The sequence below is a fragment of the Amblyomma mixtum genome, chromosome 8 (assembly GCF_055824585.1).
Source record: "Amblyomma mixtum isolate Tamu chromosome 8, ASM5582458v1, whole genome shotgun sequence".
NCBI classification, from domain to species: domain Eukaryota; kingdom Metazoa; phylum Arthropoda; class Arachnida; order Ixodida; family Ixodidae; genus Amblyomma; species Amblyomma mixtum.
The window spans coordinates 90,028,341-90,046,759 of NC_143019.1; the positions used below are offsets into that span (position 1 = coordinate 90,028,341).

An 18,419-nucleotide genomic window follows, 5' to 3' on the forward strand; every position below is an offset into this window, starting at 1 on the left:
CTGGCTGGTCCAAATTCTGCTCTAGATCACCAAAGAGACTGTCCGACTATTTTTCGCTCCTTCAGGCTGAATTACTAAAGATTAGGACAGGTCAACGCAGGCAGTGAGAGGGAAAAAAAAGTGCCGCTTATGAAGGGAACCATGCTTGATATAAAAAGCGCAGCAAGTCAAGCAAGACAACGCCGTTTCAAGAGCAGCCTTAAGGCCGGTATACATGCGACGTTTCTTTCGACGACATTCGCGCGGCAGAAAACGTCGCGGCGGCGCGACGCCCGGCTGGAGATACATAAAGCCCGACCCACATGGAGCGATTTTCTCGCGAAAAACCTGCGAACGGCCGCCCAGCGGCGGCCGCTTGGCCGCCGGCGGCCGTTCGCCGCCGACCAAGGAGTGCTAGATACGTTCGCCCGGCGGTCAGCCGCTCACCGGAAGCGGCGAATGCGAGTTCAGCGCGGACCAATGAGGGCGCTCTGCTCCAGCATCTAGCCCCGCCCGATTTCCGCCGGGCGGCGACAAACATGGCGGCGTCCTTCGAAGCCGGACCTCTCGCTTCGGACTGAATTCTCGTTGTTGCTGCCTTTTTCAGTGCGTTTACTGGCCGTAAATAGAGCACCGGTCTTTCGCTTCGTCTCAGCTTGCCTATAAGAGAACGTACAAGCGATAAATTTGGTTTATTTTTTTATTTAGAGTGAGAGTTCTCCCACTTCTAGGCTTACGAGGAGAGTCGGTTTGTTTACAGTATCAAGACGGCTGCTGGGTGGCGGCGGTCGCCTGTTTTTCGCCGTATGTGGTGCAGCACGGCGAACGCGCGTCGGCGTCCCGCCGCGCCGCATGAAATTCGCAGCGTCTGTTCGCTCCATGTGGGTCGGCCTTAAAGCGTTGAAGCGGCGGCGCGCCGCCGCGCATCCCTCGACGCGAAAGCAAATGTGATCAACAAGTGGCAAATACCAACTGTGCAAGGAGGTCTGTGAGAACAGCGACGCTGACCATTCTGTTAAAATCAGGAAAGTTTCACTTCGACACCACTGTACAAAATTTAGCACGCGCGCTTAAGTATCTCTAAAGATTTGCGTGCTCGAATGCATGCCGTCGCGTACCTTTCGACGCCCGCTCAGCCGCGGACACCAGCGGCTGCGGTTTTCTTCGACACATTCGCTTCAGCGAGGGAGCGCAGGCATTCCGATACAAGATTCGGCTGTGTTCTCTAAAAAAAGCGACATTTCAAGTCTAACGAAGCGTTTATTTTCACAACAATAACATTTCCGTGCCAAAAACACGGCGTAGCTCGACGGCCATGGCGGCCATGTTGGCGGCGGCAGGCAGAGGACCGGAAGAGCGGGCTTTCTGCGCTGCTATTGGCTCGCTTCAGCCGCCGCTTCCGGTCTCACCGGACGCCGCGCGTCAAAATCTAGCCGGTCCTGATCGGCGGCGGCGGGCGTTCTTCTCGACGCCGGGCGTCAAATCTGCGCCGTCGGGCGAAAATCGACGAATCGCCGCGGTAAAAACGCTCCATGTATTCCGGCCTTTATTGCTGTACAGACGCGATGTTCTCGCGGGTTGTACAAGAGACTGGAAGGACGCCGTGGCTTGTATAGGAATAAGAATATGAGAAGCATATTGCGCGGTACTAGGCCAGGAAACGTGGGGAAAATCCTGTGGCGGAACAACCTACTGGCACTATCTACCAGAGTGCTAATAAAAAGCTAGTGAATGTTTACTGAATTCCTGCCTATACAAGGAAAATTTCATAGCCGCCTCGATTTAATTTTGTTAGTGACAGAGTTTCCTTTCAATATGGAAATCCTTATTTAAAAGCAATTTCGAATTTTCTGTCACAATCAGTATTGTAAAACGCATTGTGAATGTTAATGCTGCAGTAATGCGTAAGTACGCCATCATATGATAATAATTTACAGTTTGGCTGAGAAAAAAAAAGTGGACTCGGCTGTGACAGTAGTGACAAGCGGCGTCCTCGATCGAAGAGAATTATGCGTACCATGTTCTCGATGGGAAGGAAACCTACAAATCGGCCAAATAATAAGAAAAATATACTGCGCGTGAGATATCGCTGATTTTAAATTCCGCTTTTTTTCTTGCAGAATAAAACTGAACTTTATGGATATAGTCCTGCTGAACGATATGGAAAGCATGAAGAAATTTTGCAAGGGTAACGAATTACTGGGCCGCCCTAATGTCATGAACTTGGGTGGTCACAAATACAAAGGTGAGTAAATGTGGTTAATAAACAACAGACTTTAAATTATACCACTTGGTGTGTATACAATACAGGCGGTTATTAGTGGTCCTCGCCAAATTTTTAAGCGTGTGGTCATGTCCAACGTTATAACAGCGTACGTTTACTGTGCTCCAGTGGAGCATTTCACAATTTTACATAGACTTTGGCGTTTATAACACCAACACTTTTGCTGTTTGAGCCTTCAAAAGCGTCATCAAGGGCTACCAAAGGGGCGCCGAAAATTTGTTTGCTTCGCTTATCGTTTTCGAGGGTGACACTTCTATCACTTTAACAGTGAGCCGTACCTTTCAATTATACGGCCAGGATAGATTTTCCCGCTTTTACACTCTTGCAATCGGGAACCTGCTGGTTTCGTCTTTGCACCTTTTATCGTTATTGGAGGCTCTATTTCATCCGCGTTTGTTCCTGAGGCAGATGATGACATTAGGGATGGGCGCTAATTACTGAAGGTGTTTGATGAAAGAGGTCGACGTAGTTCTTGTCGTATCTTATTTACTGCTCCGTTGCTTTCTCCGTTTTAGAAGCCATATATGGTATAGAAGTGCGCTCTCTTCGAAAAGCAACATGAGATGGGTGCGTAGAGCTGGTGGGTGCCCTTTCTCTCTTGAATGAGACTTCTTGCGCTGGTAACACCATTAAAATGGTCAAGCCATCTAGCTGCGCATCTGTTCCCGTCGATCTTCCTTGCGTTGCTTAAGGTTTTTCCAAAAAATTGGCTGTGGTTTAGCTCTGGTTAAACCTGGTAGAGTAGCGAGAGTCTAGCTTCCTTCACAGACGCAAAACTCGGTTCATCGCCATTTGTCGTCGTGGATGCAATACTATCGGCTAAGCGGGCCTGTCTAGCCGCGTCGTCCTTACGTCACTTACTGAGACGCTTAGCGCGCTCTTCCTCGGTCTCCTCGGCTCGCCACCTCCTCTTGCCTTCGTTCCTACGTCGAGATTGAGAGAAGCTTACTGGAAACTGTGGTATAAGAACTGCTGTCCCTCGAAAAGAAACACTACAGTCAAAAAGCGACGGCAGTCGCCGAAGACACAACAAAAACCGCACAAATTGGAAGCCCGCACACGAGTCTGGGCTGTCCATTTCTACCACACGCTCCCTATCGTTGACACACACACACACACACACACACACACACACACACACACACACACACACACACACACACACACACACACACACACACACACACACACACACACACACACACACACACACACACACACACACACACACACACACACACACACACACACACACGCGCACGCACGCACACACACACACACGCGCGCGCGCACACACGCACACACACACACACACACACACACGCACGCACACACACACACGCACACACACACACACCCGCCGCATCTCAGACGACACTCCGCGCATGAGCACACCTGACGAGGCGTCCGGCTATAATTTCTGTGGAGGCTAAAATCTAAAGGCCCGTGTACTGTTCGATGTGAGTGCACGTTAAAGAACCCCAGCTGGTCGAATTTACCGGAGCCTTTCTCAATGGCGTCCCTCATAGTCTGAGTCGCTTTGGGTCGTTAAACCCTCAACCATGAACCATTTCTTTCATCCCACTGTTTATCCCTTACTCTATGGCATGGTTCGGGTGTCCATAGAGATATGTGAGACAGGTACTGCGTATTCCTTTGCCAGTTATGCGAAGGAACGCCATCGCCCGTTCGGCGCGACGTCTTGCCTGTGCTGCCACGGATCAGCGCGCAGCCACGCTGACCTCGAGAAGCGGCTGTCGTAGTGTAGCTCTCGCTACAAAATACAAAAGTACCACCTAGCCTAGCATCACATTATTTTGAAGTTTTCAGAGCGCAGCTCTTTGACGCCCGCTTCTGCGTTGCACGGCGTCGCCGTCGCCATTGCCATTAAGCTTGCCATTGTCGTCGCGGTCGACATTGTCCGTTTGTAACCAGCCGTGGACACCATAGTCACGCCTTAAGCAAAGAAACCAATGGAGCGGGAGCTTGCTTGGAAAACAGAGGAAAGGCGCATGACTGGCCTCTTGGAACAGTGGACACCTCGATCGTGCTTTAATCTATGTGGCGGTAGTGACAGCTGTTTTCTTGTGAAACAGCGCAACGGCACAAGGCCGGAGGACAAGAAAGGACGATACACAGCGCTGACTAACAACAGAATGTTTATTCAGTAAGCCATGCTTATAAAGGCGCCAGGGACACTGAAAAACAGAAAAATACACAGAACCGTGACAGATATCCCTCCGACCAGGCACGTATTTGATAACACAAGGCTAAAACGTGTGCAAAAATTCATGTTCGTTCTGCAAGATAGCTGGCGCACTGAAAAACTGAAAAATACACAGAACCGTGACAGATATCCCTCCGACCAGGCACGTATTTGATAACACAAGGCTAAATATTGTGCAAAAATTCATGTTCGTTCTGCAAGATAGCTGGCGTAGCGTGTGGATAGGAAAATTCATGTTCGTTCTGCATGTTCGTTCTGCAGTCAGCTGATCTTTGTGTCTATCAACAATTCTGCTTTTGTCATACAGCAAAGCGCTCGTCCTTGTCTGTTCCTTCTTCGTCCTTGTTGTCTTAGCGCTTGAAAAATGTCAAATCTGCACCAACTAGCCCGATCCGCTACTCTTCTGAATAGGATTAACCACAACAGCACTATGAAATAACCTGTGGAAAGGAATCTACTTGAAACGGAAAACTGAAGGAGACGCTTAAGGCCCGCCTTGAGGGATTGACGAAATAGCGTTAATATATGCCTAACGGTAATTCTCGGTTGCGGATTCATAGATCGCTGGGAGTCCTCATAGAATTCCTGGCAGAATGGAGCAGCTGTTAAGCGATGCGCCACCGGCGTGCCATGGCAAGTGCTGCAACCAGAGGGGCTCGTGGGAGCCAGGTTGCTTTTCCCTAGCAACGTTTCGCGGCCAGTCGTTAATTTAACTGGAACCTGCCACGTTGGTCTGTTTGCTCACACAATCTGTTGGGCATGTTCTGATGACGTCGCAAAGTCCCGTGACCTGGGTGGCACACTTAGGTAGCTTCCCCGGGGATTTTTCGCTCAAAACGCCAATGAGTACGTCGCCGATGTTTCTTGAAAATGGTAGCCTTAACAGAATCGCGTTATAACCAAGAATATAAGCACATAGCATCCTCCATTTCCTTTATAGTGGTTTTAGAGCGCTAGCTGCTAAGACGAAGGTCCCCGAGCATAGCGTGTTTGTCGTTGTCATCGTAGAAAAAAAGCGTCAGTGCAGCCGAGCGCAACCCGAAGGGGGCAGAGGTGGGGGAGAGCGCCGAACAGCAACGCCGCAGGAGATCCACCCTGCGGACGCACGTTCATGAGACCACCTTGTGTACACAGCCCGTGTCTAGCACCTCGCGTTAACTTTGCCCCCAAAGGAGAGCTAACGTTCCCTGGAAAGGCGTGTTTTGTATGCATTCAGTTCGGCGCTTCCGAGAGTGACCTGAAGAAGGGAGCTGGGGACTCCGGGGAGGGGGTAAAAAGAACCTTGCAGAGGGGGCACCTTTCTATGCGTAATCTTAAGGGTATTTTTGGTATTGGCAGTTGTGTACAGACCACTAGATTTTTTTGTCGTAAATTGGTTTTTAAGGAAAGGAAATGGCGTAGTATCTGTCTCACATATCTCGCTGGACACCTGAACCGCGCCGCAAGGGAAGGGAGGAAGGTGGGAGTGAAAGAAGAGAGAGAGAGAAAGAGGTGTCGTAGTGGAGGTCTCCGGGATAATTTCGGCGGTTGCCGAAAACGTGCAGGCTGACCTCTCGTTCACAACAAAATCGAATGATGACAAAGAAATGAAGTGGGCATTGCTCTACACATAGGAGGGTGTCGAACACTTTTCGATCGATGGATATATCTTGTACGCTACCTTTATGTGCACCCAATGTTCTTTGTTTTCTTGCTCAGGCTTGTCGACGATGAATGGTGATGTGTGGGTGGCGAACAAAAGGTTTTGCATGGCATCACTCCGAGATCTCGGGTTTGCGAAATGTTCACTGGAGAGCCGAATGATGGTGAGTGATGTGCAAGAAAAACATTAATTATCGAGTATCCTAAATTGTCCCTTGACATAAAAGCCGCCCCCATGACATGCAAAGTGTTTTGTTATAAGGAGCAGCATTTGGTTGTAACGAATGGCAGCATAAGTTAAGGTTTCGCAGATTTCTGCAGTGTCGAAGATGGTTTTGGGCTAGCGTTTTCGTATCGTTGTGGCTACCTTGTTCAAAGAGAGCAATGTTTATATATCATTAGGTTTTACGCAATGGGTTCGTAAATATATCCTAAGAAGAAATACCTACAGTAACAAGCACTGATTAATCTCCTAAATACTATAATATTTGCTTTTTACAGCGCTGGCACAGTTTTTTCGTGCTTATTAACCTATCTGCGTTGTAGAACCCTTATCATCTCACGTTAACCGGTCCTCACTGCAACAATCCAGAAACGTTAGCGCTATTACGTTCGTTTATTTGTGATAATAGGAACCTTTGGCGAAAAACAGAAAAGACACATGAACAAAACCACTTTGGCCGCTGATCAGACAACCTGCCTTGTCGTCAGGGCACAACACAAAGAGAGAGGCGCTTTGCATTGTCAAGCCTCAGTTGAAATCCGCGCACTGGTTTCACATTTCGGTGGCATTTCGGATGAAATAGTGCTACACATGAAAGTAATGAGCTGATAGCTTTTGGCGAAATACTTAATCGACCTGGTGCGACAACCAGAAATTTCGAGCAGCAGGTCTACAGTCTGAATTTTAAGTCATTTTTTCGCTTACTGATGCTGTATTTTGGATAAAAGTGGCGTATTTAGAACCTCAGGCCACTAATATCTCAATTCACCTTTTCTTAGAATTTCTCCGAAACATTGATTTAAAAGGTAATCAATGTTACCTTTTCATCAAATAACACAATTAATCTTGTTTTTTTTGTACCTGCCACAACTACAGCTAACATGAAATAATAGTCATCTTCAACCTTCTGAAAATTTTTACTCGTGGTCTTCGTTCAGAGAACCTGTCTATCTGTTTGATGTGTCGTAATACTGTTCCAGCAGATAAAGGAGGAACTAGCCCAACCAGTATTCTTTCTACGCTGGAATATCCACGCTTTATTGAGACCTCTAGCAGTACGACTCCGGTCTTAAATAGTAATGAGCCTGCTTTTGTTCTGCTCTTTTTCTAAAGAACGAGATCGTTCACCTGGCAGAGCAAATAGGCAAGGCTGACGGACAGCCTCTCGCTTTACGCCAAGACCTGATGGACTGCGTGACCAACATCATAGCCTCCTTCTTCTACGGTAACTCTGTCGCCAGTGGCACTACAGCAAGCCGAGAGCTTCAGGCGCTGTGGAAGAGGATGACCGCAGCGCTGCGGAGCACCGACTTCTTTGAGATGTGGCCAGAGGTGGTGAGGAGGTTTCTGGCGCATGTGCCTTTTACGTGCAGCAGGAGACTCGACGCCGTTATGAACCAGCTGGATGAATTCGCCATGTAAGCAAACTTCTCTATTCATTTGCATTGCGTTATGACCAGGGACGTGCTGCCAAGCGGAGAGACTACGTTTTACGGACGCCAGAAAAAAAAGGGAAACAAACTGATGGCATTGACGTTAAATTGTCCTGAAAAATGATATGAATAGTTCTGCAACTATTTCTGTTCTTGGAGTAATCATGGAAACTGACGCGTTTGCACTGCGACGAAAATTAGCGTAAGAAACGTTTCAGTAGACTATCTCCCACAGAAGTAGCGCTTCACAGAGCTTTTACCCACCAAAATGTATTGTGATGAAAATAGAAGAATATTTAGATCTAGCTTGTGGCCATTGTGAAATGCTGATTTGATTTATTGGGGTTTAACGTCCCGAAGCAACTCAGGCTATGAAGGACGCCGTAGTGAACGGCTCCGGAAATTTCGACCACCTGTTGTTGTGTAACGTGCGCTGACATCGCACAGCACACAGGCTTCTACAATTTCGCCTCCATCGAAATTCAGCTGCCGCGGCTGGGATCGAACCCGTGTCTTCCGGGTCAGCAGCCGAGCGCCGTAACCACCACGGCGGGGCGATTGTGAAATACATTTTTATTCACTTGACCAAGCGTAAATGTTGTTTGCCTTTTACTATAAGAGCAACGGGCTTATGAAGCGCTGCGATTGTCTTTTAGATTAGAAAAAATGCCGCGACCGTGTGGAAGACGCTAAAGTAACGAGCGTTAGCAGGTGGCAGTTTCTATCATGTTATTGTAGATGGTGCTACAAGTCTCAGTGCGAGATGTGCTGTTTTCTAGTTGCTGCCACAGATGGCGCTGTGATCTCACTCTCACGAAAACCCCTGAAAATTTTTAAAGTAACGACAACCTTTGCGAAGCGCCGCCTCTCCCTCGCCTGCGCCAGCCGCCTCTTCCCATTGGTCGATGGTTTCGAGCGCAAAAGTCCTTCAAACCCGCGCTTTACGCAGCCGCAGACGCCATATTGTCCGCTCGAACCGCGCACCGCAGGTTCGGCAGGCGTCGTTGCGGACCCTGCGCTTTTGCTTGCTGTGAAGAACAGCGGCTTCTGTTTTGCTCGGAACGTGTGTCAGTCACCTAACTTCAAGCCGTCTATCTGTGCGGCATGACGGGCTGCTGCGCCTTCGGGTGCAAGAACCGTCACGACGGTGAAAAGCGGTTCTTCGCGATCCCATCATCGAAAACCGACGCGGGCCGGAGGAAGGTTTGGTTACACAGAATTGGCCGGCCGAAATTTAACGCAACGCCATCGGCCAGACTTTGCGAGTTAAGTGACGCGCTTTTAATAGCTGCTGAGTTTTCCTTTTTTTTTTTTCAAGCTACGCTGTGCAGTGGTTTGTTCGCGATCGAGCGTATGGCCGCAGTAAGCTCGACATAAGGGCGCTTGCGTTGAGCGCATCGTGATTGCACGCACGCAAACGTGATAACACACTGCAACATCTGCGATGGTCGGCTGTAGTACAAGCTGACATGTGGGCTCACTGGGTTTGCTATGTATTTGCGTATGATTCCTTCATTTCTGGAAAAGAGAATTTCATAGGCACTTAGGTCTATTTGTACAAGCGGCATATTGTTAGCATTCATACGTTAGCTGTCCAGTACCCGAAGCAATATAGAGACTAGAACACTGCACGGGCTCGGGCTTACCCAAAAGTCGCAGGCCAGGCCGGGCTGAGTAGAGCAGCATCGTACCGGGCCGGTGAGCTTACGGGCCTGGGCTTGGCTCGGGCCTTTGATTAACAAATGGCACCTCAGGGAAAGGTGCCAATTTTGAACAATTTCCAGTGTGTGAACTTCTTAAGGCAGATTCATGCTACATGAAATGTTGGAATGGAAACAAATTATAAGGTAAAGCAGAAAAGTTAAGTACACCACATACTCTATCATTTTACACACTGTCAGTTGCGCTTCTAGATCTTTTAACTTCTGAAGCACTGGGTGTGTAATAGGAGCCCTTATTTTGTTAAACGGTATCTTAGCTCTGTGTGAAATGCTATATATGGCAGCAGAAGAATCACTGAGGTCATGAGCTAGACATGTAGCCTTCCTTAATATTAGCTAGCCTGGATTCAACAGGAATGAGTGCCCTGTTATTACAGTTTGGTCGTTAAATTTTGAGTTATACGCATCGTACTGCCATTTTCCATGGAGTGTGGCTTTTCTTGGGTTGTTCTCATTCAGCTCTATCAGGTTTTATATTTATTTGTTAATAGTGACATTATTCTTTTTTATCATGCAAGCTTTCAGTTTATGAAGAAATAACAGCGCAAGGAACGGGACGAAAACACGAAGGAAGAAGACACAGACACGGGCGCTGACTAACAACTGAAATTTTATTTCGAAGCAGGACACATATATAAAGTACAAAGAGGGGGGTGTGTCCAAGGCGATCCTGCACAATCACCGAAACAGTGTAGTCACGTCCAAGGGTAAAAACGATAAAAAGGTGAAAAAGCCGAAAGAAAGACAAAAAGCGATAAAACCACGGTGTAAGAGGCTGGGACGGAAGTAAAAGCGATGAAAACGATGAAAACGGATATGCACATAGCCAAAAGGCAAAAAAAAAAAAACAGCGTTAAACTAACGGTGAAAAACGGGACTAAAATCGCGGCACAAGGTGATTAACAAAAAAGACAGAGAGGGGCATTTAAGAACAAGATTAAACATTTACCCTGCCCCTAAGAAAGTCCAATTCTTTTTGCGACAGGCACAGGGAGGGTGCACTCACACATTGTTCTTTTGCGTTGTGGATTTCGAATGCTTCTACGATTTCCCTGGATATCCTATCCCGTCCTCTGGCAAGAACTGTGCAGCGATTGAAATCTGGGTAACAGGTTTCGTCCGGATCATTACGTTTGCACTTTTTGCAGTGCTTGGCAAAATTTCAGTTGTTAGTCAGCGCCCGTGTCTGTGTCTTCTTCCTTCGTGTTTTCGTCCCGTTCCATGCGCTGTTATTTCATCATGGATTACCAACTAGCCCGGCATCTTGCACTTCAGTTTATGAAGTTAGGAGGAGGCTACGAATACGAGCAAATCTGTGACAACCTCTTTTATTAATGCTACAACGTTTTTTTTTTTGTTAACGTTGCCCACAGTGAGGCCTCCATTATCTCAATTTTAAAAAGTTTTGTAGATTATCTTTTTTTTTAAATGAGATTCGTATAACAAAAGGCTTTGGCTTTACCAATGTGCATTTAGTACTCAGGCTGTTTCCGAGCCTGAGCCGGGCATGCCTACCTCGCGGGCCGGGCCGAGTTCAGGCCTATATCGAAAAAATCGGGCCGGGCTGGGGCGGGTACCGAAAAAGGTTGACGGGCGCTCGGGACGCGTGAATAATTAAGGCCCGTGCAGTGCTCGAATAGCGACTATACGAATATGAAGATTATCAGGCAGGTGTGTTAAAAGCGAGGTAGGTTTTGCTTCTCACTAAATGACTGATTCCGATGAAACATTTACTTAGAACTTTATTATCCCATTGCTGGCAGGCGAAGGATATTTGCGAGGTAGGTTTTCTCCTTACTAAGTAACTATTTTAGAGAAAATTTTAATGCGGGAGTCTATATCGTTACAGTTCATGCACGCGAGAAAACATTAGGGGAGGCACAGATAAGTACACACGTAGCGTGGCCTTCATACCGTATTTGGAGCACTCCCTCAAGCGTCTTACCTGGTCCGCGGTACACTGCAGCAGACCAAAACCAAAAGCCACTAGAAGAGCGGATGAACTACGCGCATTTAGAATGCCTTCACTTGCAGGTGTCTTTTAGAATATCAAACCTGTGCATCCGTTGTAGCACGTGCAGCATTCCGGCGAGGACGGTCGTTCTTTTTGCATACTCCTCTTCACCAACGCAGATCACCGCAAATTCATTCTACGGCCTCGTGATTCAAGATCACGTTCAATGCCTGCCCCACTCGCGATATTAAAGCTGGCACGCCGCATAAAGCCCGGCGCACCCGGGCACGGTGCGCGTGTGGCTCTACCAAAACAATCCATCCATGCGTGCTCATTTTTGCCTTTAGACGATTCAGTGAAGCATGCAAATGTTTTTCCTAAGACACCGATGTATTTATGCATCGGAACGCACGGTTAATGCGGAGACATAAAGAGGAACTCGGCGAGTACGGGAATCCAATGCAACGAATTGAAAAGGGGCGTTAGTTCCTTCGGAGCGGGCTAGAGGTCGCCACCGCAGTCACATGAAATCACAAAGAAAACAAAAGTCGTTCGCCAGGCGCGCGGGGGAGGAGGAGAGAAGAGGGAGGGCGTCTTGTCGCTACGTTAGTTTTTTTAGGGGCTTTAACTCTCACGCACATAAAGAGCACATAAGTTAGAGTGCTCGAGGGAGGCGCAGTGGGCGACGATCTTGGCCCTCAGAGCAGTGATCCGGGAGGAAAGTTGGGCATCATGGGGTTGGGAGCGAAAGGAGCGTTCAAGACGTTTACGGCGACGCCATAAACGGAGAAGGTGTAGATCTGGGTCTGGGATTGCGTGACGAGAGTGAACCGGACGGCTATATGACGTGAGCGCTGCAGAGATGCGCGACGTCCAGTCGAAGTAGGATTAAAAGGAGTCGGAGGCATGATTAGTGCGAAAGGCGTGCCAGTCAGTGTGAATGACCGGATGACATCGAGGGATGTGGGAAAGAGAGGTGGTAATATAGATGAGACAGTGGTTACTGATAAGAGTTTCGGCTGTCACCTGCCAGTGAATGGAAAGTGAACCCCGAGAGAAAGGTCGGGTGTCGTGCGACGCTGTGAGGCAGTGCCCGCTCGAGTAGGGGAGCCAGGAGTATTAAGAAGGGTGAGGTGGCGTTCCTGGGCCAGACAATGGAGGAGGTGGCTTGGTTTGAGGGTTTGGGGGTAGCCCCAAAGTGTGTGAGGGGCATTAGAGTCACCACCAAAGAGGACATGGGAGGTAGAAGCAAGATAGTGAAGAAACTTGTCCAGAGCAGAGAATAAAGAGGAAGTGACAAGGGGGTTGTGAAAGACTTACCAAGCTAAATGAGCACCTTGCCACATTCACCACTCCCTCCTCCACCGCCCAGGTCGCCCCTTTGGCTGATCTTGTCGAAATCACCACGACGCACACCACGCTCGCTTGGTTCGGCTAGAGACTCTGGTTCTCCAGACTCTTACCACCCTCCAAGCACAATCAAAGCAATTGGAATCCTTCACATCTATGCTCCAATCCGTCCATGAGTCACTTCCAGCGGCCAAAAAGAAGGAACGCGTACCATCACGAGCCTCTACCTCTGCACTATCATAGTGGCGTTTGGCGAGGACCTCGAGATTGTGCAGTGGGACTGTTGAAATCTTTGCCATAAGAAGACCCCCCCTCCACCAGTATCTGCTCACCCGCCCCTCCCTGCCCCATTTTCGCCATCTCCAGGAGATTCGCACGGCCGGTACTGTCCAAGGCTACCGCGCTTACCATGCCACTACGGCCACACCACTAGCGTCTATTTATGTACGCAGTGATGTGCTCGTCGAGCCACTTGACATCCTCTCCACCCCCCTTAAGTATTTAGTTCGTGTGGTATATTACCACCGTTCTCCCCGCATCTCATTCACCATTGCGAAAGAAATCTGTGGTTCTCAAGGCATAGAAAGCACTGTTTCGATACCCGAGGGCGTCATGATCGAGCGACGGATTGTGATTGTGCTCCTTGCCCCTTCCGTAATTACCTTTTACATTCTTGCAGTAATTTGAGCACTGCTTTTCCTGAATCTAAAACAATTGTGCTGAGAAATTGTTCATAACGGTGTTTTGGTCATCACCTTTTGCTATTTCTTAGCTCAATGCAACTCTTCTTTTAAAGCAAGCAGATCAACAACCACCTGGCGACCTCCTCAGACGCCAACTCTGACCGGGATTTCATTCAGTCATACATGAAGAAAATTGAAGAATGCAAAGCGGACCCTGACCCTAAATTTGGCTGTAAGTTTCAAGACAATTACGGAGTCACAGGTTGAGTTTTCAATATATCTAAAAAAATACATTTCTTCTGGCTTGGTTGGAGAGTTCCTTTTCGAAACTGAAAACGTAGCCGTAAAAAAAAAGAATTTCTTCCTTACTACAGTTTTTCTCACTAAATTTAATCCATACGCTAGAATATTTATTCTACAATTTAATGTAGGTGCAGCAGAAATTAATCGACACGATAAAATATTTAATGCAAACGACAGCGAATTTAATTCTCATGTATTTCTACTATTAGCCCGCTCAGACTTAAAACTTCGACAACAGATCACAGACGCGTTATTGAAGAGTTGTTACTGAAATAGCTTTGGACACCAAATGAGGAAGTACTGAAATACAGCTTTTTAAATTCATTACAGTTAAGGAGCGGGTGTGACTTCAACCGAAGTACAGGGCGAGCGCGGAGCATATAGCAGTTGTACATTGGCGGTGTGCTACAAGTCGCGTCATGATGCCACAACTTTATCAGCCTAATAAGATGAGCGACATCTTGCTTAGATGATGGCTAGGATAAAGTCCCTGTGATCAGCCGAGTGTCCAGTCATATGACTTCCTATCACTTGAAACCTGATGTCATACAATTCCCGCTCCAGTGTATGAAATAAACGTTATCTCGAATATAATGACGCTAGCACTTTTGAATGTAATACTACGACACATGTCGAATGCAATACTACGACAAACACCTTTAGCTCGGTCATTCAGCCCGTTCCTACATGACAGTATTTAACTGCACTCAGATGTGCAATTGTTCGCGCTTTATAAATACAGACAACAATTGTCTCTGTACCTCGAGTATCAGAAGACTAAGGATTGTTCGAAGCGCTTATATCACATGAATTTCAGCAAAGATAAGGCACTTTCGCTGCCCAGCAACATTAGTATCAGACTATCATGGATAATTTGCCTCTGCTTTGCATAAAATCATTTCGTTGAGTCCACTCTCCGTTCTCACGTGACTTGCAGTGTCCTGCATCACAACACGTCAATATTGCAACCTATGGATAACTCTAAACGCTTTCGCTGCGTCATTAAAAGTTGTGGCGTCACATGGAGCGATTTTCATCATGATTGGACATTATGACAATCCTGCAATGACGGGCATGAAAAAAAAAACGGTTTTCCGAATCTAATAAGGCTGTTGTAAAGACGATACGTTTTCATCAAGTCGTCATGCGGGGTTGCGTGACATGCAGTATCATGTTTCACGACACGTCTCTTCGGCAACTCTATGTTGATGGGTGTCAAATGAATCAGGTTTTCTCGCGGAATAAGACTGTAGTAGGATCGAAGCACTTTCCCTCATATTGTAGGACTCACACGTACTGTACTTAGTGTGATGTGCTGGGTGGTATAAATATCCTGCCCTTCATTGTAATCATTAAAAAGAATTGTCATTATTACTTGCTCATTGGGTGTGTATTGCTTGTTCAAAAACAACTCATCGATAACGCGTCTGCGATCTGTCGACCGCGTTTTAATTCTGATCGGGCTAGTGGTGAGAACACATGAGGACTAAGTTCGCTGGCGTTTGGATTAAATACTTTGGCGCTACAATAAAATATCTGCGGCGTCTGGATTGAATTCAATGGCACTGAAATGAAATATTCTGGCGCTTGGATTAAATTGAGAGAGAAATACTGTAGTGTTCACTAAGCTATTGAATGTTTTTTGTGCATAATCGTTCGCACGAAATTTCTAAAAGTGCTTAGTATTACTGCTGAGGTGCCACATTTTGCAGTTTATATTAGTGTATGGTTTCTGCTCCGGTATTTACGATTTAATAAGCAAAATAATGTCTGTTGTAATCCGCTTTTGCGGCAAACACAGCCGGAACAGCTGTTGTGCCTTAGCATTAGCTTTCAGGGTCATGTCGATTGAAAGGCAATTATGATTGTGTCAGCAATTTCTTACAGCAGGGAGATATATGAAAGGGTACATAAATCTAGGAAACTGCTTCTCTCGATGTCGTGAATATGGGAACCATGTACACGATTCTACATATCCCTAATAGGTTTTAAATCACCAGCCTGTCCCAGAAGAGCGACTGGATGTTACTTAAACACTAGCGCAATAATGACAATGCAAAACTCTATAGCAACTGCCCCAATTTCTTTAAAAAAAATGTGCATAATTTTGAATGAGTCACTAAACAGGATTGTGGCACATTTCATTTGGCTGCATAAGATTAACGTCCCAAAGTGACTCGGGGCTTGAAGGACAGCATAGTGCAGCGCTTCGGATAATTTGGCTACTTAGAATTCATTATCGTGCACTGACATCGCACAGTACACGAAAGCCGTGGGTTTGATCCCGCCTGCGGCAGTAGCATTTCGATGGAGGCAAGATGCTAGGGGTCTGTGTGAGTACGATTTCAGTGAACGTTAAGAACCCCAGGTGGCCGAATGGTCCGCATTGTTCCCTACTAGGTCCCTCATAGTCTTTGTCGCTTTGGGGTTTTAATCTTAGAATGCAGTACCGAATGGGGCATAATCCTATTTGCTTACCCATTTAAACCTAGACATATTTTGGAATAGAGTTTTTTGTCGAAGGAATCATTTCGAAGAGTAAAAGGGGTGGTGTATTTCTTCCTAAGTGGGTGAGCAGGGGGTGGATGAAGATTAGGTGGGCGGATAAGATTAAGAAGTTTGCGCGGATACGGTGTCCGCAGCTCGCAAAAGACAGGCTTAACTGGAGAGACATGGGAGAGGCCTTTGACTTCCAGTGGGTGCAGTCAGGTAGATGATCCTTATGGTGAGGATGGTAGGTGAGCATGGCGCAGCCATTTCGGTGACGCTATCAACGCAAGCATCTGCAAAAGGCGACAGCGCGAACTAATTAAAATAGTCTGGATACGCTACCTGTAAACGCTTGCATAGCGCACTGAGAAGGAACACTAGTATTTATGTACGGAAAGTATTTATGTACGCTCTATTAAAATTGTCCAGTAGCTACTTTCTACGCTGCGTTGAGGCAGCCGTGGCCTTTTAGCAGCTCTCAAGAATCGCCCTCTACGTTGCGATTTTTAATGCACGCCGACCGCCAGGTGTGGCTGTCAGCAATGTGTGCAGGTTTCAGTACCAGACGCCTGGGCCTGGAAAACCAGATGCGTCATGAAGTTTATTGGACGAAGTTTATTCAAAACATACGCACCATGCGCCATACGTGCAGTTGGGAAGCAAGCCATACGTCAAGGTGTTCCTGACTCATGTCAATAACTTTAACTTGAACTGAACCGCCTTGTGTCCTCAGCAGTATCGTGTTACGAAGGCTCACACTCACCGATATCAGAACAGAAACAGATACAGCAAGTCATGAGGTTTAAGATATTCTTAGCAGCAATTGCGAATGATGGATAAAACTCATAAAAATCAAGTTAATATTACTGAAAAAATTCGAAGTGTTTATAGCTGCAAAGTTGCCACCAATGTGTTCGATAGCTCTAGTCTGTGGACCTGTCGCTGTAAACCTGATTTCGTATGATTTATACGCTCGCTGATTGTTATTACACTCACCCGACTTTCTTATACCGCAGACAAATATCTTGTGGGCAACGTGAACTCTTTCATTACGGGAGGCATATTCGGCCCGACCGGAGCTGTGCACTTGCTTCTAGTCAACTTTGCTACACGAGAGCACGATATCCAAGATCGGGTGCATCGAGAAATCGACGTAGTCATAGGCTCTCGCAGAACGCCCACATGGGAGGATCGAAAGGAGATGCCCTTTACAATGGCTTGCGTCTGGGAGGTTGAGCGATGGAGGTTGAGGTCACCCTTTGGAATGCCCAAAACGTGAGTGTTGCCAGAAACGTTGTTTTTCCGAAGACTTTCACACTGCCATCCACCAGAAGGTTTCGATCAAATATATAAAAGAGAATGCCAATTTGTTTTACATGCTAATATATTCGAATTAGATGCTCCTCTCCCTTACCCACTAGGAAAATTTTGATAGGTATACATATGCAAAATATATTTGCCAGAGTTGAACATGATGGACAATCTGGCTTGTTGGTAGCACGTTTGTATTCTGGTTCTCCACTGTTATTATTTGTTTGCGCCACTTCGAGATGCCAAAATTAAAAGAATTTGTACTGATTTTCTTTGCCGCGTGCATATAAAACGTTTTATTTTCTTCTCGAAATAAACTATTTGTGCTCTTTCGACTGGACTCGCTGTGCAAGGTGGCATGACAAGCTGTTGAACAATGTGGAAATTTTAATCTTTTTTGGTCGGTCTCGGTCAACTGGCAATGTAGGTTGGTTGCGATGCTTACGAAATTTATGAAAGAAGCCAAGTGTGCGGTTTTATCGATATAGATTTCTGTTTCCAACTTTGGAAGCATCTTCGATGAGCATAAGGCTGCACGGGCAAATACACAAAGTGAAGGCTTTGTTATATACTCATGCATGATGCAAAATAACCCAAAAACAACCCTAACCGAGCTCAATCACATTGTACGTGCATCTTTCAGGCGGGAAACATTATCATGCAGATTTCGGCTGAAGTTTAATACAGCATACTTCGTTCCTAGACAGGATGGCAAGATAGATCACTCACAGGTCAATCACGTGATTTCAATGATAAATCATGCTTCATCTTTTCCGCGTCGCTTTATCACGATGACAGATTACGTGTTTGGCAAAACAAC

The 18,419-nt window shown here is 46.7% G+C and overlaps 2 protein-coding genes across 5 annotated transcripts in view; both read left to right on the forward strand.

Annotated features, from left to right (window-relative positions):
- The window catches only part of LOC149333448 (cytochrome P450 2U1-like), a 447,818-nt gene that overhangs the window by 377,042 nt on the left and 52,357 nt on the right, over positions 1 to 18,419 (forward strand). The window lies entirely within an intron of this gene.
- LOC149333456 (cytochrome P450 2C23-like) overlaps positions 1 to 18,419 on the forward strand; it is a 34,618-nt gene that overhangs the window by 10,938 nt on the left and 5,261 nt on the right. For all 4 annotated transcript variants that reach the window (XM_089556055.1, XM_089556056.1, XM_089556054.1 and 1 more), the window contains 5 exons: positions 2,100 to 2,224; positions 6,189 to 6,295; positions 7,468 to 7,772; positions 13,609 to 13,727; positions 17,305 to 17,563. In XM_089556055.1, the coding sequence (XP_089412181.1) occupies positions 2,100 to 2,224; positions 6,189 to 6,295; positions 7,468 to 7,772; positions 13,609 to 13,727; positions 17,305 to 17,563 (915 nt within the window). The remainder of the gene's footprint in view (positions 1 to 2,099; positions 2,225 to 6,188; positions 6,296 to 7,467; positions 7,773 to 13,608; positions 13,728 to 17,304; positions 17,564 to 18,419) is intronic.